The sequence below is a fragment of the Panthera pardus genome, unplaced genomic scaffold, assembly GCF_024362965.1.
Source record: "Panthera pardus isolate Hobbes unplaced genomic scaffold, ASM2436296v1 HiC_scaffold_11, whole genome shotgun sequence".
NCBI classification, from domain to species: Eukaryota; Metazoa; Chordata; class Mammalia; order Carnivora; family Felidae; genus Panthera; species Panthera pardus.
Window position 1 is genome coordinate 46,647,159 of NW_026526666.1, and position 23,898 is coordinate 46,671,056.

The 23,898-nt window shown below is 35.5% G+C and overlaps 1 protein-coding gene across 1 annotated transcript; it reads left to right on the forward strand.

Annotated features, from left to right (window-relative positions):
* Positions 1-1,890: 1,890 nt before the first annotated feature.
* On the forward strand, positions 1,891-3,780 carry LOC109266679 (ubiquitin-conjugating enzyme E2 variant 1-like). The gene has a single exon (XM_053893969.1). The coding sequence runs from the start codon at positions 1,916-1,918 to the stop codon at positions 2,357-2,359; it is 444 nt and encodes a 147-aa protein (XP_053749944.1). The 5' UTR covers positions 1,891-1,915; the 3' UTR covers positions 2,360-3,780.
* Positions 3,781-23,898: the final 20,118 nt, after the last annotated feature.

A 23,898-nucleotide genomic window follows, 5' to 3' on the forward strand; every position in this document is an offset into this window, starting at 1 on the left:
CTTGTGAGGTCTCCAAGTATATTCTTCCTTAATAGGCTTTATAATACCCTCTTTGATTCACTTTTTCTCTGAGTATATTACAAGTTTTTCCTACATTAATTAAAGAATGTAGGGGCATCTGGGTGGCTCAATCTGTTGAGCAACAGACTCTTCATCTTGGCTCAGGTCATGATCTCTCAGTTGTGAATTTGAGACCTGCGTCAGGCTTGGTGCTGACAGCAAGGAACCTGCTTGGGATTCTCTCTCCCCCTCCCTCTATCTCTCTCTCTCTCTCAAAATAAATAAACTAAAAAAAAAAAAAAAAGAATGTAATCTTGGAAACAAAGAACAGGTTCATTTTTCTACCTTAAGGCTAATGTACGTTTTTTAATTATTTTCTAAGTCATTGAACAGAACCCTGACTGGAATTGTGTGACTGGATATTTTTGATATTCCAATTGACAGAAAAATTCATTTTGGTTTTGTTTTGTTTTTTCCCTCCATGAACCTATGCTAAACATAAAAAATGAAACGAGTAAAGTTACATGAAGCATCAGCATACTCACAAAGAGTTTCTGTATCACTGAGGTTTGCCTTGTTATAGAAGCTCTACATGCAGAACAGAAACAATATCAGTGTTACTGCACAAGCTTCTTTTATAAAGTGTCTTCAACAAGTATATACCTTTTTCATAGTCACAAGAACATTACCAGTCTACAAATAGGAGGTGATGAAATCAGAGTATCATGGCATATAAAATATAAACGTTCATGATTTCTTCTCTACTTAAGTGATCAAAAAATATTCAGCCCTAAGTTTTAGCTCAGACTGTGCAGCTAAGTCTAGGCAGTCCCCAATCCAATTTTATACATATGTAGAATTTCTTTCTTACAGCAGTGGCAATCCCCCAGAGTTAATCTGCAATGTTCAGCCAGTTTATCTCTTGTTGAAACAGAAACTCTTCCTTTTGAGGATATAGGCTTCAATACAACTTAGGAAAACAGCACCTTAGTAAAAATGAAATTATCCAGTAACACCTGACATGATATAATATGGCTATCCACATGTATTCAGAAGATATAGAGAAATACAAGAGGAGGTTATAATCTCTAGGAAAAAATATATATATATATATGTATGTGTGTGTGTGTGTGTATATATATATATGTGTGTGTGTGTGTGTGTGTGTGTGTGTGTGTGTGTGTATCGCTATAAAATTTGCCATACCAAACAATCCCACACTGGGACTGGCATGTAAAAAAATATATAGTAACTGAGCAAGAAATAAAATATTATAAAGCTACCTTTATATCTCCTAATATCCCAAGTTACAAACAAAGGCAACAAATGCCGAAGCTTTTGCAATAATCCCACAAATATAAGCAAATTCATGGGTATCACAAGGAAATTTGAGACAATCAGACTATATCTCAATTGCAGTTCTTTCTTCTCATCATGTCTTATTCCTCAAATCAAATCTCATGAATAATTCGGGAATCTGATTTAATATGATTCGGATTTCTAATGTTTAAGACATTAAAGTATGCCTGTTGTCTGGCCTGTACTTTACCCAGACTAATAAAGCAGGTGTACTTACCATTTTTACTCACAATTCTTGTTGTTGTTCTTATAGATTGCATTATATGTCATACTAGTGGCAAAAGTTTGAAAACTGTCAAGGTGTTTCTTTCCTTATGCTCATATTTAAGAAGCCTATGTATTCAAATTAAAAGAAATGTTTTATTTTGCTTAAACTTTGTTTTCTAAATAATTCAAGTATAAAGAAACTTAATTCAGAATTTGAATAAAGTAGAAATAAATATATAATTATTTGTTTAATCAGGGTGTAGGTAGAAAGTAGAAAGTATCCCAGTTGTTTTAACAAATAGAATGTAATAGAAATAGGGGGCCGGCCTTCGAGCGACAGCGACGCAAGATGGCAGCCACCACGGGCTCGGGAGTAAAAGTCCCTCGCAATTTTCGACTGTTGGAAGAACTGGAAGAAGGCCAGAAAGGAGTAGGAGATGGCACAGTTAGCTGGGGTCTAGAAGATGACGAAGACATGACACTTACAAGATGGACAGGGATGATAATTGGGCCTCCAAGAACAATTTATGAAAACCGAATATACAGCCTTAAAATAGAATGTGGACCTAAATACCCAGAAGCACCCCCCTTTGTAAGATTTGTAACAAAAATTAATATGAATGGAGTTAATAGTTCTAATGGAGTGGTGGACCCAAGAGCCATATCAGTGCTAGCAAAATGGCAGAATTCATATAGCATCAAAGTCATCCTGCAAGAGCTCTGGTGCCTAATGATGTCTAAAGAAAACATGAAACTCCCTCAGCCGCCTGAAGGACAGTGTTACAGCAATTAATCAAAAAGAAAAACCACAGGCCCTCCCCCTCCCCCCCATTCGATTTAAGCAGTCTTCATTTTCCACAGTAGTAAATTTTCTAGATACGTCTTGTAGACCTCAAAGTACTGGAAAGGAAGCTCCGATTCAAAGGCAATTTATCTTAAGATACTGTAAACGATACTAATTTTTTGTCCATTTAAAATATATAAGTTGTGCTATAACAAATCATCCTGTCAAGTGTAACCACTGTCCACATAGTTGAACTTCTGGGATCAAGAAAGTATATTTAAATTGGTTCCCATCATAACTGGTGGGGCACATCTAACTCAACTGTGAAAAGACACATCACACAATCACCTTGCTGCTGATTACATGGCCTGGGGTCTCTGCCTTCTCCCCTTCTCCTCCCCCTGCCTCCCTCCCTCCCTCCTTCCCTCCCTGCAACAGCCCTCCAGCTTGGGGTGGCTTGCTAGAGTAGGTGTGAAGGTTTCAGGTCACAGCCTGTGGGACTACTGCTGGGTGTGTGGGGGTGCTCCAGCTGCACCCCTGCTTTTTTTAAGTCTTAAATGATGCCCTCTACCACCACACACACCCCCCAAGCCATTGTCCCTTCTTCACTTTCCACCACCACCCTTGGCCGAAGCATAGATTGTAACCCCCTCTGCTCCCCTCTGAAATTGGCCTTTGGTGAGGAATTCAGGGCTCTCCCCATATCTTCTCCCCCACCTTAATCGAGGGGTGCTGCTTTTTCCTTCCTCCTCCTCAACTCCCTTTTTGTACCATCACCACCCAACACTTTCCACAATACTTCCTTGCTTTGGCCAGAAGCCATCAGGTAAGGTTGGAAAGAGTCTCTGACTTCCCTCATTTAGTTTTGGAACCACATTTACTCACTCTCCACCAGCCTGGGAATGAATATTGTGTCCTCAGCCCTGCCACCCTCTGCTGTCATCATCAGCTGATGCGGTTTTTTAGCTCAGGTTTTGATAAAGTGAAAAGAACAGTCACCAGGGGTACTCACACCTGCCAGCTCTCAAAGTTCTTGGTGGTTAAACTTGGAGAAAGGCCACAGAAGACACTCGTAAGCACACACGATCCCTCTGAATGAATTTTCTTTTCCTGTAATTGCTTTTGCTTTAAAAAATTGAAGAAGTTTTACACAGGGTTCTCATGTGGTCATCTTGCAATCCGTTTGGGTCTAGTTTGGAATGTGGCAACTGGAACAAAAAGAACCTTGAATTCGGTGCATACTTTGGTTTTGGTGCTGCTGTTTCTCACGGTCCTCAGCAGGGATTGAAAAAGAACTTGGTGTGCACAGCAGATCCCCGAAATTGGCGGGCTTGACTTCCTGGCAAATTGCTGCGTTTTTCCACTTTTCTGTTCAGGACCACTAAATGCTGAGATGTGGATGCATACCGAAATAAAAGCGATTCATTGTGTTCAAAAAAAAAAAAATAGAATGTAATAGAAATAATTGTTAACTACAATTATTAGGTATTAAACAACAGAAAACAACAGAAAATGTATTAAACAACAGAAAAGGCAAATTGGCTACAATAACATAAATGTCATAAGGTAGCTATAAGATGAAGCAGCACCAGCCCTGTGTCTGGGAAAATAAAGACTTCAAAACTTTTTTAAAACTTAGAGGTTTAGAAGAGGGGTCCCCTAGACTAGAAATTCAGACCTGTGAGAAACAGCCTAGGACTGGTGTCTCTGAGGTTAGAGAGATGCCCTGTGGGCCTAACACACAGACCTCAGAGGAACATGCATCAGGCAAGTGGTACTGTTGTTCCTAGAAGGCTTCAAGCCTGGTTGGGTAAGTACAGCGGGGTGGGGATGGAGAATGGAAGCTAGAATCAACTGTCAACTGCGAAGAAGTATTGGTGGGTGTTACTGAACAGGAAGAGAAAGCAAGTAGGAAGCACATATCAGAGCAAAACCTTCTTCCCACTGCACTCTTTCCAGCGTCCTCTAGTGACAGAACCTAAAGGGAAAACCATCTGACAAAGCAGAAATAAGGTTTGCTCCTCTCAAACCTAGAAATATAAAGATTTCAGAAAAAGGACTTTGAGAGAACAGGGGATATTTTGTCCATTATGCCAATATTCAACAACTTAGATGAAATAGAAGAATGGGAGAATTCTTTGAAAGACAAACTATAAAAGTTCACTCAAAAAAATTGGTAATCTAAATAGCTTTTATGCATTGAAGAAATTAAACTTGTAAAGTAAACTTTCTCATAAAGAAAACTCGAGAGTAAGATAACTTCACTGGTGAATTCTATCCAATATTTTAAAAATACACAATACCACTTCTACACAATCTATGATAGAAAATTAAGCAGGAAGAAATTCTTCCCAGCACATTCTATGAGGTCAGCCTTACCTTTGTAACAAACAAGGAAAGGACTTTAAAAGAAAATACGATGACCAAGTAGGGGTTAGCCCAGGTATGAAAGTGGGTTTAACATTCAAAAATACAGTCAATTTAATTCATCATATTTATCAATTAAAAAAGAATGACCATAGGATTATCTCAATAGACAGAAAATAAGCATTTGACAAAAATCCAACATTAATTCTTGTTAAAAACTCAGAAAATCAGGAATAGAAGGGAACATCCTTAGCCTCATGAAGCGTATCTATGAAAATTGATGCAGCTAACACCATATATAATTGTGAGAGACTGAATGCTTTCACTCTAAGACTAGGAACAAAACAAGGATATCCACCCTCACCAATTATTTTTAATATTGTGCTGGAGGGTCCAGCTAGTACCATACATAAAAAAAACAAAGGAGAAAAATTTCCCCAGTGTGACAAGAAGATATGAAACATCTTTTTTTCCACAGATAAAATGGCTTCAACAAAGAAAATTCAATGGGTATACAAAAATAAAATCTATGGGATGGCACAAAAACAAACACTCAGATCAATGAAACAGAATAGAGAACCCAGAAATGAACCCACAAATGTATGGCGAACTAATCTTTGACAAAGCAGGAAAGAATACCCAAAGGAATAAAGAGTCTCTTCAGCAAGTGGTGCTGGGAAAATTGGACAGCAACATGCAGAAAAATGAACCTGGACCACTTTCTCACTCCATACACAAAAATAAACTCAAAACAAATGAAAGACCTAAATGTAAGACAGGAAGCCATCAAAATCCTCAAGGAGAAAGCAGGCAAAAACCTCTTTGACCTCGGCCACAGAAACTTCTTACTCAACACGTCTCCAGAGGAAAGGGAAACAAAAGCAAAAATGAACTATTAGAACCTCATCAAAATCAAAATCTTCTGCACAGTGAAGGAAACAATCAGCAAAATTAAAACGCAACTGATGGAATGGGAGAAAATATTTGCAAATTACGTATCAGATAAAGGGTTAGTGTCCAAAATCTATAAAGAACTTATCAAACTCAACACCCAAAAAAACCAAATCATCCCGTGAATAAGTGGGCAAAACACATGAATAGACACTTCTCCAAACAAGACATCCAGATGGCTGACATATGAAAAAATACTCAGTATCACTCATCATCAGGGAAATGCAAATCCAAACCACAATGAGATACCACCTCACAGCTGTCAGGACGGCTAACATTAACGACTCAGGCAACAAGAGATGCTGGCGAGGATGTGGAAAAAGAGGATTCCCACTGCTGGTGGGAATGCAAACTGGTGCACCCACTCTGGAAAACAGTATGGCGATTCCTCAAAACATTAAAAATAGAACTAGCCTATGACCCAGCAATTGCACTACTAGGTATTATTCCAAGGGATACAGGTATGCTGTTTCAAAGGGGCACACGCACCCCAATGTTTCTAGCAGCGCTATCGGCAATAGCCAAATTATGGAAATTGCCCAAATGTCCATCGATGGATGAATGGATAAAGAAGATATGGTATATATGTGCAATGGAGTATTACTCGGCAATCAAAAAGAATGAAATCTTGCCATTTGCAACTACATGGATCCAACTAGAGGGTATTATGCTAAGCGAAATTAGTCAGAGAAAGGCAAGTATCATATGACTTCACTCATATGAGGACTTTAAGATACAAAACAGATGAACATATGTGAAGGGAAGCAAAAAGAATATAAAAACATGAAGGGGAGAAAACAGAAGAGACTCTTAAATATGGAAAACAAACAGAGGGTTGCTGGAAGGGTTGTGGGAGGGGGGGATGGGCTAAATGGGTAAAGGATATTGGGAATCTACTCCTGAAATCATTGTTGCAGTATATGCTAACTAACTTGGATGTAAATTAAAAAGTAAATAAATAAATAATAAAGTAAATTTAAAAAAAGTTGCTTGTAGTCAAATAAATGTTGTTTCCTTTAAAAAAAAAAAAGCTATGGGAACTAATACATGTGTTTATCAAGATGGCAGGATACAAGATCAATATACAAAAATCAATTGCATTTCTAAGTCCTAACAATTAAAAATTGTAATTAAAATTTAATGAAGGAGAAGATAAATCGAATGAAGCAGTGTAAGTTACAACAGTATAAGGTAACATGAAATACTTAAGGATAAATATTACTAAATATGTAAAATCTGTACACTGAAAATTAACAAAACGTTGCTAAGAAAAATGAAAGAAGACCTAAATAAATGGAGATATATAGCTTGCTCATTAGCTGGGAAAGTCAATAATAGCCAAAACAACTTTAAGAACAAAGTTGGTTGAGCAACAAAACTTGATTTTAACTTACTTTAAAGCTACAATTACCAACAGCATGAAATTAGCATCAAAATTGACAAATAGACCAAGAGAACAAAACAGAGTCCAGAAATAAACTATCTCATAAATTGATATCTCATTTCTGACAAAGGCACAGAGGTAATTCATGAAGAAATAGTAATCTTTTCATCCAGTGGTGTTGGAAGAATTGGATATTCATATGCTGAGCAAAAAAATTTTGATTTATTCCTTGAACCAGCAAGAAAAGAAAACAGAAGTCATAGTCCTAAATGTGAAACCCAAAACTATAAATCTTCAATAAGAAAATAGAGAAGTTCTTTTTGACCCTTTGTTAAGCAATGACGTTTTAGATACAACACTAAAGCATGATATTTAAAAGAAAGATGTGAAAAATTAGACTTCATAAAATTGTAACCTTGGCTCTTCTAAAGACATTGTGAAGGGGCGCCTGGGTGGCTCAGTCAGTTGAGCATCCGACTTCAGCTCAGGTCATGATCTCACAGTTGAGGAGTTCGAGCCCCGTGTCAGGCTCTGTGCTGACAGCTCAGAGCCTGGAGCCTGCTTCTGATTCTGTGTCTCCCTCCCTCTCTGCCTCTCCCCTGCTTGTGCTCTGTCTCTCTCTGTCTCAAAAATAAAGATAAACATTTAAAAAATAAAGACATTGTTAAGAGAATAAAAAGAGACATAGACTAAGAAAAATATTTTTAAATTGTATATTTGATAAAGCACTTACAATTAAAATATGTAAAGAACATTTAAAATTCAATAATAAGTAAACAAGCAAACTGATTATAAGAATGGAAAAATATTTGAATGGAGACTTCACTAAAAAGACATATCTGGAGGTAACTGTATTGATTTAAAAAAAAAATAAAGAGGACATTTAAGAACTCCATATTAGAATGAAAAGAAAATGTAGGAGAAAAAATTAAGTTGTGAAAACTAAGTTAAATGAAAAGTAGTTTTGGATAAGGCCAGAAAGATGCTAAAATATTTTTAATAAATTGAAAAAATCACTATTGTATATACACTATATGAGTTCAGGGACTAGTTATAAGTCATTAGAGTATATCTTATTTATACAAGATGAACACTTTGTGGTTATTATTATTGTTGTTGTTATTCTGAGTTCATAGTTTGCTATGCTTCCCTCTCAAGTTTTAAGAGAAGTCCTTAAAGTGTCAAGATGTCTAAGAAACACCTCCTATGTAATGCACTGTTGATTCTGAATGCCTTACATTAATTTTTCTCTACATCATCTGTTTATCTTTGGATCAGAATCACACAGGGCACTTACTTAAAGTCCAGATTTATCAACTCCACCTAGAATTCCCCTTATTATAGCAAGTTATTAATATTGTTCTTTATGGTATTCCCAGCTAAACACCCATGTCTGTAACATAACTGATGATGCTCAAAAAGCAGGTGTTTATTGATTGAAAAAATTCTCTTTCATTTATACCTCAGAATTTTGTTTTTGAATATGCATTTTTGCAATGGGAATTCAATTTGACCAAGAATTGTTTTTATTTATTTATTTATTTATTTATTTATTTATTTATTTATTTAATTTTAGAGAGAGAGAGAGAGAGTGAAAGAGAGGAAGTGAGAAGGGGAGGGGCAGATAGAGAGGAAGAGAGAGAGAGAATCCCAGACTCCTCACTGTCAGCACAGAGCCTGTGAACTCGTGAACAGTGACATCACGACCTGAGCAGAAATCAAGAGTCAGACGCTTAATTGACAGAGCCCCACAGAAGCCCCAATTTGACCAAGAATTATAATCCAGATATTGTTATGTTCTTTACCATTGAAAGTTAGAGTTTATAGTAAAGATATATCAGGATCTAGGAAGTAAGAACATGATTCTAAGTTCTTAGAAGCTGTGTTAGCCCTTTTCAGCCAGAAAATAGGTATCCATCCAAAGACAACCATCAGAACATTAGAAACTTTATGAAAACAGAAACTGAGTTTTAAAAGTTTGAATCGGACATTTGTTTTCTGATTTGGATAATTTTTAGAATTATTGTTTCTGTGTGTTTTTGACCTGGGTTTTCACCTAATGAGTACTTAAAAGTTTGGAAAGTTCTAGGTGGTCAGACTGAGAATTCCAAGAAAACTTAAATCTGAAGGAATTACTTAGTCTAGTCAACCCTCTACACTTGAATTTCTGAACATTTTCTAATTAAGAAGGGTTATCTGCATGACAGATTTAAAAATATGTCTCCCATAAGAGTCACCAGCACCTCACATATTCTGTCCCCACACCATAATTACTAAGATGGAATTTTAGGAAAGTGGCTCACTACATATTGAATCATAAGCACTCCCACCACTGAATGATTTTAGGAGTGGAAAATATTATGCTACATAGTTGGCCCTCTTGTCTTTAGTCTCCTCTCCCCCAGAAATTTTCCACACTACCATTATCTCTAAAAACACAATGTAGCTTTACCCAGTTTTACCCAAATTTATAAATTTTATATCTTGCAGGTATAGTTGATACACTAATAAATTCCATATATTTAGATCATACAATTCAATAAGTTTTGACCTATTTATAGTCTCATAAAATTGTCAGCACAATTGAGATAACGAACAGATCCATTACTCCCAAATGTTCTCTCATGATCTTTTGTGATTCCTCACAAAAGGTGATTCCCCATCTTACTTCATAGGAAACTATTAACTCATTTCTGTCATTACAAATTAGTTTGCATATAAACTTGTTAGTCATTACATAAATTCCACTTGAATTAGTTGTATTTTATATAAATGGCATGATAGAGTATTATAGAGCTTCAGTCTGACTGCTTTCAGTCATCACCATTAACAGAAATTCATCCATGCTACTGTGTGTATCAAGGTTTCATTTCTTTTTATTGCTGAGAAGATTTCAATATATGGATATGCCACAATTCTTTATTCATTTCCCTGTTGATGTGCTTCTTCCAAATTCTGGCTAACATAAAGAAAGCTGCTGCAAACTCTGTGCACCAATCTTTGTTTGAATATACAATTTCTTTCCATTTGGGTTAAATACCTAGGAGAGTGGAATGACTGGGTCATGTGGTAAATTTATTTGTATTTAAGAAACTGTCACACTGTGTTTGTACCATTATGTAAACAATATATATTTATATTCGCATCAGGAATCTATCAGAGATCCAGATCCTCCAGATATTCATGAACACTTGGTGTTATGCAGTAAATGTTTATGCTCCCCTCAGATTCATATTTTGCAACCTTCTCTCACAATGTCCTGGTAGTAGGAAGTAGGGCATTTGGGAGGGAATTACATCATGAGGGTAGAATCCTGATGAATGCGATTACCTAGCAGTCTTATAAAAGGAACCCCAGAGAACTCCCTCACCCTCTTTCCGTTATGTGAAGGTCCAATGTGAAATTACAACCTAAAGGAAGAGCCTCACTAGATTGTGACCTGCTGGCACCCTGATCTCAGAATTCCAGTGTCCAGAACTGTGAGGAAATAAATGTATATTGTTTATATGCTATCCAGTCTATGGCACTTTATTATGGTAACCCAAACTGACTAAGACACTTAATATAGTCATTCTTCAGTTTCCTCCATTCTAAATATGTATGTAGTGGAGTGCAACTGTGAATTTAATTTGCATTTCCTTAATGATTAATGATCTTGGGCATGTTTTTATGTGCTTATTTGTGTGTTTGTACATATATTTATTTGTCTTAAATTTGTGTATACATATATTCAATTGTCTTAAATTGAAATGTCCCATAGTTTCTCACAAATTTTCTTTCATTCCTCTCATGAAAAGGAGATTGAACTAGATTATCTCAATTATATGTTTCTCCTTACACTGTGGCAGTAATGCAATGAAAAAGAAGAAACTAGTATGAATACAAGTGATGTGTTCCTTCACTCCGCCCCTCCTTTTTTCTCCCCAAGCCCATCACATACATGCTAGGACATACACCTCTTCAATCATTCTGTAACCAGTCTGTCACTTTGAAAGCTCAACGGTGCTCCCCTGCTTTGCAGCCCTATTCACACCCTGCCTAAGTCAATCATAGTGAATCATGCAGTCCACAACGCAGAATCCCTTACATCTGTCAAAAGAACAAGAGAAAACAGGACTGCACATCTTAGGGAAGACTCGAGTTAAGGTCAAAATCATTCAAAATCACTTGCACTGTCTTTTTTTTTTCACTCTCCTTTTTGAACATGCAAAGCCAAGTGGGTCCGAGAGAGAGAAAAGCTTTCTGTTCACTCCCAAATGGTCATATTCAGGAGTAGACAAAAATACTTTACTTTTTTTTTTATAAGCCTATAGGAAAAAATTTACAGAAAAGAGATTCAATACCTCCATCTGTGTCAAATGAAAATCTTTTGAAACAGTACTTAATACTATGCACACCTATTAAGTGAAACAATCACTGACAAAAGTAGACATCGGCTGTTGTCACTTATCTGAAAAACATCATTTAAAAGATTAGTTGCATTTCTGTGCAGAAAATTTAAGTGAACGTTATGTAAAGTGGCTAGAGATACACAGACAAAATTTTGAGACTAAATTTGCTGAAACAAGTAGTCGTTGCTTTTTTTTAAGTAAAAAACAATTTTAATGGTTAATACTTTTTCTAAAATGATTTTGAATCTCTAGAGCCTCGCCAAATCAAACAGATCCATAGGCTGTGTCATTCAATCCCATTAATAAGCAATTTTCCTTTCAATTTTCTTGTCTCATTTGGGTTTGGTGTAGAATTCCTACGTACAAGACCCAAAGGAAGAGTCCTCTCTCCAAGTTTTATCATTTGCCATTACAAGTCCTTTGCATAAACTCACAACTTGTAAAGTTTCCTATAACAGACACCACAGTATGACTGCCTTTATGCATTTGTTACTTTATGTCATTATTGCCAGGACAAAACAATTTGAATACAGCTAAGTTAATAAAGTAATGAATTTCATTTTTAAAAATGCAATTGCTTGATCCTATAATCTGTTATTTTCTAACTGTTTGTGGGGACAATGTACTGTCCTGAGTATCTGATTAACGATTTAGTTCTTCTCTGTAAGAAAAATCTATGTATCACATTTTGAATGTGCATTGAACATTAATATAATTTCAAGTTGTTCACAGAATGCTGGGTCTGTGGAACAGGCTTAACTAAATCTGGGACCGAACACCCAAGTGTGTAAATTATGCCCTACAAAAGGGCACCCAGATGTGGTGATAGTGAAGTGTGTGTGTTGGGGAGGTCAGGTGAGGGGGGGTACTGAAATCTAGCCTGCACTCTGCTCTCCAACTCTTATGAGGGCAAAAAGTTTGTAGTATAAAAATCTAATTTTTGATTCACACAAAGTTGCAGTATATGCTATGAGAAGTGGTAACAACCTCAATAATGATTTTGTAATCAGTGAAGTTGTTCCCATTTACTCATCAGTTTAAAACTATATCTTGATCTAGGCAAGATTTCAAGTTATATAAATACTGAGGATAGTCTAAGTAGTCCTGACTTTCTTCAGTATCATTCCATGTTTATTTACACAGAATACTCAGTACATGGTAGATAATAATAAATCCTCATTGAATTAAACTGCCAGGTGTGTGTGTGTGTGTGTGTGTGTGTGTGTGTGTGTGTGTGTGAGATGCAATGCAAACCAAAGTTATATATCCTTCAGTAAAGGATATATAAAAAGATATGTAGATATCCTTTATGAAATCCAGACCTCTTTGTGATATTTAAGTTACTCCTTATTTATCTAAGAACATGTCCATGAATTTTTATCCTCTATCTAGAGTTCTCTGTCTTGAATAAAGCTATAACAAATAAGAATTTTTAACCTATGGGGGTGCCTGGGTGGCTCAGTCGGTTAAGCATCCGACTTCAGCTCAGGTCATGATCTTGCCATCCATGAGTTCAAGCCCCATGTCAGGCTCTGTGTTGACAGCTCAGAGTCTGGAGCCTGCTTTGGATTCTGTGTCCCCGCGTCTCTCTGCCCCTCCTGCACTTTTGCTCTGTATCGCTCTCTCAAAAATAAATGTTAAAAAATTAAAAAAAAATTTTTCAATCTATGAATTCAACATATTTGCCATAAATTCCAAAAAGGTTGAAATTATCCTTTTGAATTATTCTCCTTGTTTTCAAATTATTGTAATTAGGATTCACAATATTACAGTAAACAGATTAAGTGCATTCATTTCTACACAAATTTTATCCAGTTCCAGTTGACTAGGTCTATGAGACACTGGGTAATGGAAATACAATATACAAAATAATTACCACTGGGGAAGTTTTGCTTTCATACCACACAATATAATTGTCCATAAATGCAATTCTCTTGCTACCAATATCAAAAAGACAACTTCAGGACAATATAAAAAAATCATGAACTTTTTCTCTTTGTATAAGAAATACTAGGTTGTTTATTTCTGGGCTTAAAAATATCTTAGTGAATCAATTTTTACCCAAATATTCAGTGAAATATCATTATATATATATATATGTACACACACACGTATACATATAATATGTATATTACATATACATTATATATTACATACATGTATGTTGCATATATGTGTATTACATATATACATGTAATATATGTATATGTGATATATAATGTATATATGTAATACACATATATGTAATATATAATGTATATATGTGATATACATATTGTATGTAATATATGATATATAGTATATATATGAAGCATATAATATGTAATGAAGTATATAATATACATAATATATATATGTAATATATGTATAATATACAATATATAAGAAGTATATATTTCATTATATATACTTCAGAAATGAAATGGAAAACAGACTTAAAATAATAAAGAGCAGAATGCAATGAAAAGGAAATAATAACTAAAAAAGTTCTTCAAATTGGCACCTCCTATAATAAAATTAGTATACTGCCTATTTCTATTAAAAATGTGCTACACTTGTTGAGATGAGCACTGGGTGTCATATGTAAGAGATAAATCACTGGGTTCTACTCCTGACCCAAGACTACACTGTACGTTAACTAAATTGAGAAAAAAAAGTGGTACAAAATTTTAGGTAGGATAATAATTTAAGAAAAGTAGCATTGTTTTTTTCTCTTTACACTGTCATCATCCTCCCAACTCCAAGTGTCTTTTATTATAAGACCCTCAGTCTTCTATTTACGAATTACTTTTAATAGGTGTCTTTTGATTTTGCTACCCAGCCTCTATTCACTCCATGTTCAGTCATATCATCTTACACATTCTCTGAAAAAATATTCCTTCCCCACTCTCCATCTACATGTGCTTTGGGAGACCATATTTATGGGTTTAAGGTAGACATATGTCACAATTTGGGACACTAACATAGTATGGGCACTCATACATTTTTAACTTCAAACAGTTAACTTAAAACTAAACATTTATTGGGGTGCCTGGGTGACTTAGTCGGTTAAGCACTGGACTTCAGCTCGGGTAATGATCTCATGCTTCATGGATTGGAGCCCTGCCTCGGACTCTGCTGACAGCTCAGAGCCTGAAGCCTGCTTCAGATTTTGTGTCTCCCTCTCTCCCTGCCCCTCCCCCACTCACACTCTCTGTCTCAAAAATAAAAAATAAACATTAAAAAAAACTAAAATTAAACGTTTATTCACCAATGAGACTACATTTGACAAATGCACTGCCAAAGTATCTTTCTTGCATACTATTCCCCAAATACACCATTTTAAGATATTTGCTTCTTTAAAGTGAAGAGCAAAGCTAATTGTAAACTGATCTGAATACACAATTTTTCTGTAGTGGACTTGTGCAGTAATATCTCCAATTTGTTCATACTTCCTTATATTGTCCCTGACTCTGAGTTTGACCATTGGAATTCCTTTGGCCAATGGATGGTAACAAATGTGGCAAGAGCATACTTGGAAGCTGTTTGTACATTAAGGCTTGCTTTTTTGATGTTCTTGGAAACTTGCCTCCATGCCAGTAAATATGGGCTAGTATGCTATAACAAGTTTACACAAACTTACTGGTTGAAGATGATAGAAATTTATTCCCTTAAAATTTCAGAGTCTAGAAGTCCAAACCCAGTTTTACTGAGTTGAAATCAAGATGTCAGCAAGGATGTACTCCTCCTGAGTTTCTAGGGGAAAATCTGTTCCTTGATCCTTCCATATTCCGGTCGCCACATCACTCCAATCTTTGCCTCTGTGGTCATATTGTCTCCTTTTGAGTCTCACTTAGAATTTATTATTATTTATCACAGCATCCTTCTCTCATCGTTGACTTCAAGGCTTAGGCTTTTAAGTATTTACCATTTGTATGATATTTTCTGTATATATATCTATTTACATGTATATGTATATATGTATTATATATATACATATAATTTTACATATACACACACACACACACACAAAGTACCTATTTTTATAATTAGGAAGTTTCCTTATATTCTCAGTTTGTAATTTTTTTTATCTGAATGTGCTTTAATTTCATCAAATAATTTTGCCCATCTACTTACATAATTACATGATTGTTGAGTTTCAGTGGATTTTTGTGCTGAGTAGCATTGACTGATTTTTTTAAGTTTCTTTTTAAATTTTAGTTAACATACAACATACAATACAGTGATTCAACACTTGCATACAATACCTGGTGCCCATCACAACAACTGCATTCCTTAATCCCCATCACCAATTTAATCCATCTTTCCATCTACCTCCCCTCTGGTAATCATTAGTTTGTTTTTTATAGTTGAGTCTATTTCTTGGATTTCCACTCTTTTTTTCTCCCCTTTGCTCATTCGTTTTCTTAGTTTTCACATATGAGTGAAATCATATGGTATTTGTCTCTCCCTGACTTATGTTGCTTAGCATACTATCTGTAGCTCTATCCAGGTCATTGTAAATGGAAAATTTTCATTATTCTTATGGCTGGATAAAATTTCACTGTGTGTGTGTATATATATATATATATATAATTTTTCATCTGTAATTATATATATATATACACACACACACATACACACACACACATACGTATATACACACACCACTTCTTTATCTATTCATCAGTTGATGGACACTTGGGCTGTTTCTATCATTTGGCTATTGTAGATAAAGCTGCTATAAATATTGGGCTGCATGTATCCCTTTGAATTAGTATTTTTGTATTCTTTGGGTAAATATCTAGTAATGCAATTGCTGGATCATAGGGTAGTTCTATTTTTAACTTTTTGAGGAACCTCCTTACTGTTTTCCAGAGTGGCTGCACAGGTTTCCATTCCCACCAACAGTGCAAAAGGGTCCCATTTCTCTACATCCTTGCCACAACCTGTTGTTTCCTGTGTTTTTTAGTTTAGCCATTCTGACAGGTGTTTGGTGGTATCTCATTATAGTTTTCATTTGTATTTCCCTGATGGTGAGTGATGTTGAGCATCTTTTCATTTGTCTGTTATTTATCTGTATATCTTCTTCGGAAAAAAATGTCTATTCAAGTCTTCTGCCCATTTCTTAACTGGATTATTTATTTTTGGGGTGTTGAGTTTTATAAGTTATTTGTATATTTTGGATACTAACCCTTTATCTGATATGTCACTTGGAAATATCTTCCCCCATTTCTTAGGTTGCCTTTTATTTTTGTTGATTGTTTCCTTTGCTGTTCAGAAGGTTTTTATTTTGATGGAGTCCCAATAGTTTATTTTTGCTTTTGTTTCTCTTGCCTCAGGAGACATATCTAGGAAGAATTTGCTGTGGCCAATGTCAAAGACATTACTACCTCTAGGACTTTCATGGTTTCAGGTCTCACATTTAGGTCTTTCATGCATTTTAAATTTGAGTTTGGTGTAAGAAAATGGTCCAGTTTTCCCACCACCATTGTTGAAGAGATTGCCTTTTTCCCATTGGATACTCTTTCCTGCTTTGTCAAAGATTAATTGACCATATAATTGTGGGTTTATTTCTGGGTTTTCTCTTCTATTCGATTGATCTACGTGTCTATTTTTTGTGCCAGTCTGTTTTCATCACTATGGTTTCTTAATATATCTTGAAGTCTAGAATATGATGCCTCCAGCTTTGCTTTGCTTTTTCTAGTTTTCTTTGGCTATCTGGGGTTTTTTGTGGTTCCATACAAATTTTAAGATTGGTTGTTCTAGTTCTGTAAAAAGTGCTGATGGCATTTTGATAGGGATTGCATTAAATCTGTAGATTGCTTTCAGTAGTGTAGACATTTTAACAATATTTGTTCTTCCAACCGATGAGCATGTATTGTCTTTTCATGTCTTTGTGTCCTCTTCACTTCCTTTTATCAGTGTTTTATAGTTTTCAAAGTACAAGGCTTTTACCTTTTCTTCAGGTTTATTTCTAAGTATCTTATTCCTTTTGGTACAAATATAAATGGGATTGATTATTTAACTTCTCTTTCTGCTGCTTCATTATTGATGTATAGAAATGAAACAGATTTCTGTATGTTTTGTATCCTGAGACTTTACTGAATTTATCAGTTCAAGTGGTTTTTGGAGGAGTCTTTCATGTTTTCTGTATAGAGTATCAATTCATCTGCAAATTGTGAAAGCTTTAATTCTTTGTTTTCCTTGTTTCTTCTTTTTGTTATTTTGATTGCTGTGCTAGGACTTCCAGTATTATGTTAAATAACAGTGGTGAGAAAGGACAGCCCTGTCTTGTTCCTGAATGTAGAGGAAAAGCTCTCAGTTTTTCCCCATTAAGGATATTAGCTGTGGGTTTTTCATATATGACCTTTATTATTTTGAGATAGGTTCCCTCTAAGCCTACTTTGCTGAGGGTTTTTATCACGAATATATGCTGTACTTTGTCAAATGTTTTCCTGCATCTAGTGAAATGATCATATGGTTCTTACCCTTTTATTAATGTGATGTATCATGTTGATTTGTGAATATTCAATCACCCTTGCAACACAGGAATAAATCCCACTTGATCATGGTGAATAATTTTTTAAATGTTTTGTTGGATTCAGTTTGCTAATATTTACTGAGAACTTTTGTATCCAGTACAGGGACACTGGCCTGTACATCTCCTTTTAATGAGTCTTTATCAGGTTTTTTGTTTTTGTTTTTGTTTTTTTTTTTTTTACATTTATTTATTTTTGAGACAGAGAGAGAGAGAGCATGAACGGGGGAGGGTCAGAGAGAGAGGGAGACACAGAATCTGAAACAGGCTCCGGGCTCTGAGTGGTCGGCACAGAGCCGGACGCGGGACTCGAACTCACTGACCGCCAGATCATGACCTGTCTTAATCAGGTTTTGGTATCAGGGTAATGCTGGCCTCATAGAATGGATTTGGGAGTTTTCCTTCTCTCTCCCTCCCCTCCCCACCCCCTCTTTTTGGAATAGTTTTAGAAGAATGTGTATTAACTCTTCTTTAAATGTTTGGTAAAATTCCCCTGTGAGCCCATCTGGCCCTAGACTTTTGTTTGTTGAGAGTTTTTTAATTACTGATTCAATTTCTCTGCCAGTTATAGGTCTGTTCATGTTTTCTACTTCCTAAGTTTTGGTAGTTCGTATGTTTCTAGGAATTTATCCATTTCTTCCAGTTGTCCAATTTGTTGGCATATAGTTTTAATTTTTTTTTTTAACGTTTTATTTATTTTTGAGACAGAGACAGAACATGAACGGGGGAGGGGCAGAGAGAGAGGGAGACACAGAATCGGAAGCAGGCTCCAGGCTCTGAGCCATCAGCCCAGAGCCCGACACAGGGCTCGAACTCACAGACCGCGAGATCGTGACCTGAGCTGAAGTCGGCCGCTTAACCGACTGAGCCACCCAGGCGCCCCGGCATATAGTTTTTCATAACATTCTTTTTTAATTGTTCCCATCTCTGTACTGTTATTTTTTCCTCATTTGTGATTGTTTATTTGGATCTTTCTTTTTTTCTTAAGTCTGGCTAAAGTTTATGATTTTTTTTAATTTCTTCAAAGAATGAGCTTCTGTTATCATTCATCTGTTCTATTGGGTTTTTTAGTTTCTATATTATACTTCTGCTCTAATCTTTCCTATTTCCATCCTTCTGCTGGTTTTAGACTTCATTTGTGAGTTTGTTTTTGTAAGATTAGGTTATTTGAGATTTTTCTCACTCCTTGACATATGCCTGTGTTGCTATATGCTTCCCTCTTAGGACCACTTTTGCTGCATCTCAAAGGTTTAGACCATTGCATTTTTATTTTCATTTGTTTCCATGTATTTTTGTTTATTTCTTCTCTGATTTCCTGGTTGACCCATTCATTATTTGCTAGCATGTTGTTTAACCCTCATGTATTTGTGGTCTTTCCAAATTGTTTCTTGTGGTTGACTTCAAGTTTCTTAGTGTTGTGGTCAGAAAATATGCATGATATGATCTCAATCTTTTTGTACTTGTTGAGACCTGATTTGTCACCTAGTATGTGACAAATGTGATTTATGTGATTTATTCTAGAGAATCATCTATGTGCCCTTGAAGAAAATGTGTCTTCTGCTGCTTTAGGATGGACTGTTCTGAATATATGTTAAGTCTATCTGGTCCAATGTGTCATTCAAAGCCATTGTTTCCTTGTTTACATTCTGTTTAGATCATCTCTCCGAATAATAAGTGGGGTATGAAAGTCCCCTACTGTTATTACCAATTGGTTCCTTTATGTTTGTGATTAAATGTTTTCTGTATTTCAGTGCTCTTATGTTGAGTGCATAAATATTTACGTTATATCTTCTTGTTGGACTGTCCCCTTTATGATTATATAATGGTCTTTCTTTTTACTTCTTACTTTTAAAGTCTAGCTTGTCCAATATTAAGTATTAACACTCTGGCTTGAATATCTATTTGTATGATAAATGTTTCTCCACATATTCATGTTCTTGAAAAAGTTTTTAATGTTTATTTATTTTTGAGAGATATAGAGGCAGAGTGTGAACAGGGGAGGGGCAGAGAGAAAGGGAGACACTGATCCAAAGCAGACTCTAGGCTCTGAGCTGTCCACAGAGCCCACAATGTGGGGCTCAAACTCACAAACTGCAAGATCATGACCTGAGCCAAATTTGGATGCTTAACCAACTGAGGCATCCAGACTACCTTCCACCCACTCACTTCCAAGCTGCAGGTGTCTTTAGGTCTAAAATGAATCTCTTCTAGGAAGTACATAGATGGGTCTTTTTTTTTTTTTTTTTAATCCATTCTGACATCTATGTCTTTTGACTGGAGCATTTAGTCCATTTACATTCAAAATAATTGTTGATAGATATGTATTTATTGCATGCATTTTATTACTTGTTTTGTCATTTTTTCTGGAGATTTCTCTCATCCTTTCTTGTCTTTCTCATTTTTGGTCTCTTCTTTGCACTCAAAGCATCCCCTTTAATATTTCCTGTAGTGCTGGTTTAGTTGTCACACATTCCTTTAGCTTTTGCTTCTCTGGGAAATTCTTTCCCCCTATATTCTGAATGATAGCCTTGCTGAATAGATTTTTGGCTGCAGATTTTTCCCAATTAGCATTTTTAATATATCATGCCATTCCTTTCGGGCTGGCCCAGTTTCTGTTGAGAAATCACCATCTAGCCTTCTAGGTTTTCCCTTGTAAGTAAGGACTTCTTTTGCTGCTTTTAAGACTTTTTATCACTATATTTTGCAAATTTAATTATAATAGATCTTAGTACTGACCAGCTTTTGTTGATTTTGATGGGAGTTCCCTGTGTTTCCTGCATCTGAATGTCTGTTTCCTTTCCCACATTAGGGAAGTTTTCTGCTATTATTTCTTGAAACAAATGTTCTGCCCCTCTTTCTCTTTTTCTGGGACTCCTGTAATACAAATGTTATTAGGCTTAATGGAGTCACTGAGTTCCCTAAGTCTATTCTCATGTTGCATAATTCTTTCTCTTTTGTTCAGCCTCATTATTTTCCATTTAATTTGTCTTCTAGGTCACTAATTTTTTCCCATGCTTCTTCCAGTCTGCTATTCATTGCAATAAGCCTGTTTCCAATCTTGTTTATTGCATTTTTCATCTCTGATTTCTTTTAAATCTCACTGGTGTCTTCTTTTCTCAAGCTCGGTGAATACCTTTATGATTGTTGCTTTAAATTTTCTATCAGGCCTGCTACTATTATCTGTTTCACTTAGATCTCTGGCTGTGGCCTTATCTTATTCTTTCATTTGAGATAAATTCCTCCCTCTTGGCATTTTGTCTAAGTCTCTGCCTTCTTTTCTAGGTTAGAAAAGCCGGTTAAGTCTCTTGTTCCTGAAAGTAATGGTCTTATGAAGAAAAGTTCTTGTAGTGCCCAGGACTTAACGTGCTTCAGGTAATGTCTCTGATGTGTGCTATGTGCTCTCTGCTATTGTGTTTGACTGCTCTGTGCTTCCAGTCAGTTGTCTGCAGAGGCTCTCCTTGCTTGCTATGGGCAGTATTTGACCTTTGGCCTGAATGTAGTGTGTCTTAAATAGGATTGATCTGATTTGCTTGTTAAATGAGACTTAACAACAACTCCACGGAATTGAGGCACTACAGAACTCTCTGGTCAGGAGATGTAATGTGAGCAGTGGTTTATGCTGGTCTTCTGGGGTAGGGGCCTGGTGTGCTGGGACTGAGGCAAGCTTGACTGAGAAGGGTGCAATCCTGCCAGAGTGCAGTAGGGAAGGGCCTGGTGTAAGCAAGTTAGACTGCCAGTGTCTACACTGCACTACCTCCCAAAGGTGGTTCTGTGTTTATTCTGAGGGGTGGGGAGGAAAATGGCACTAGCCAGCACCTTTGTTCTGAGAGAGGCTTCTCCATGAATGCTGCCTTTCAGGGATGCACTCCAAGAAGACCAAATAATCTCCCTGTGTGCCCCAGAAGTACTTCAGATCACTCTTTCCACACGGTTTACCCCTGGGTTGTTTGCCTGCCTTCTCTGCAGGAGCAGGGCAGTGTCATCCTAGCTGTATCCCAGCTAATCCCATTAGCCTTTAAATCCCACTGTTTGCAAGAACTCACAAAATTCAGTCCTTTTCATTTTCTTTGGGGAAACTGTCTCCTTGTGCATTCTTCTGTGTCCTCCTTTCTCTCTTGTTCATCTCAATGTCCACAGCTCCTTCCCCTCCACAGCACCTGAGATCTCTTTCTCCCCTAAACCACATCTCTGCACTTCCTACTTTCTTTGATGGGGCTTTTTCTGTCCCTTTGTTCTGTTAGTCTTCAGGTTGATTTCCGGAATATTTAGGATGACTTGACAGTTATCTAGCTATGTTTGTGAGAGGAGAAAAGCCTAAGGTTCTCCTACTCTGCCACCATCTTCCTCTCCACCAACCCAGCACTGAAGATATAAACACCAGTGGGTCATAATGTATTTTCTTTTATATGTTTCTAGGAGTAATTTGGTAATGTTTTATGTTGGAGTTCTTAATTTTTGTTTGAGACATTGATTACCAGTTTTCCTTTTATAATATCTATAAATGTTTTATACCAAGGTCTTTCTGTTCATATTAAAAGGATTGGAAAAAGTATTCACTTGGTTTCTCTTTAGGAAGAATTTGTGTGAGGTTGGTGATTTTTCTCCTCAAATATATTTCAAATGTAAACTGATATGGAGAATTTTCTCTGTGAAAATTACTTATGATAAACTTAATACCAAAAATAAGTATTTTTCACTATTCAAATTTTCTATTACCTTTTATATGTTTTGGTTAATTCAACTTTTCAAACGAATGTATTTTTTAAAGTGTCAAGTTTGTTAGTACATAATTTGTTGTAAGGTGGTCTAATTATCTTCTTAGTTTATATATTTGCATTTTGTGTTTTTCCTCTATTTTTCCTTGTCAATCAACTTTAGCTAAATTTATTTAAAGCATGTCTTCAATTCCCTTGATTTTTATTCTTACCTTTATAGTTTATTTCTATTTTCTTTGGATTATGTTTAAATATATTTTGCCATCACACTGAACTAGAAACTTAGATTCATTCATCTCAAATATCTTTTTTCTTTTTAATGAATACACAGGACACTAAACATTTCCCTACTGTAGCTGCATCTCATAAGTCTAATGTGGCATTACCTTAATTTCATTCAGTTCAAACTATTTTCTAATGTATACTGTAAGTTATTTGTTGCCCAATTCTGTTTACATTATTTTCACTTATTTGTAAAACTAATCCATTTACATATACTATAATTAGTTTGTTTTCCCATTATTTATTTATACAACCTGTTTCCTATTTTTAATCCTTTATTTCTTGCATTGCTTTGGATTTTCCAGATATTTTGCTTTATTATTACTTTTCATCTTCTAACATGCTATTTATACATTCTATCACATTTAATGGTTACAATAGAGATGAAAACTTGAATCCTTGATTTATTTAGCTTATTAAAAATAGTTGTCATCAGTTTTCAGATTATATCAGACTTTTGGAAGACACTGAATCCATTTTTCCTCTGTCTTTTGCTTTATTTTTGACATGATTTTTAAAATCTTCATTTCACATATTTAAACTTCACAAGAAATTATCATCACCACTTAGTATAGTGATTATTCATTTTTAATTATTTGCATTTGCATCCATCCCAGTACTATTCATCTATAAATTCCATGTTTCTTTTGGGGATCATTATCTTCCTGTACTTTAGCATTTGTCAAATTCCACAGTGTTAACAATAACTTCTGTTTATGTTTTTCTGAATATATCTTCATTTAATCTTCTTTTTCTTAATTCTTTCTTTTTTTATGTATAGAATTCCATTTTGGCAGTGGCCATCTTTCCTCAGCACTTTTTTGGATACAATTCCATTATTTAGTCTTTCATTTTTTCTATTGAAATGTGAGCTATTAATATTATTACTACATGAATATAACTTACCTTTTTTCTGCTTTTAAGATGCTGTTTTTATC

Coding starts and splice junctions, on each gene's coding strand:
- LOC109266679 (XM_053893969.1), top strand. CDS start 1,916: ATGGCAGCCACCACGGGCTCGGGAGTAAAAGTCCCTCGCAATTTTCGA.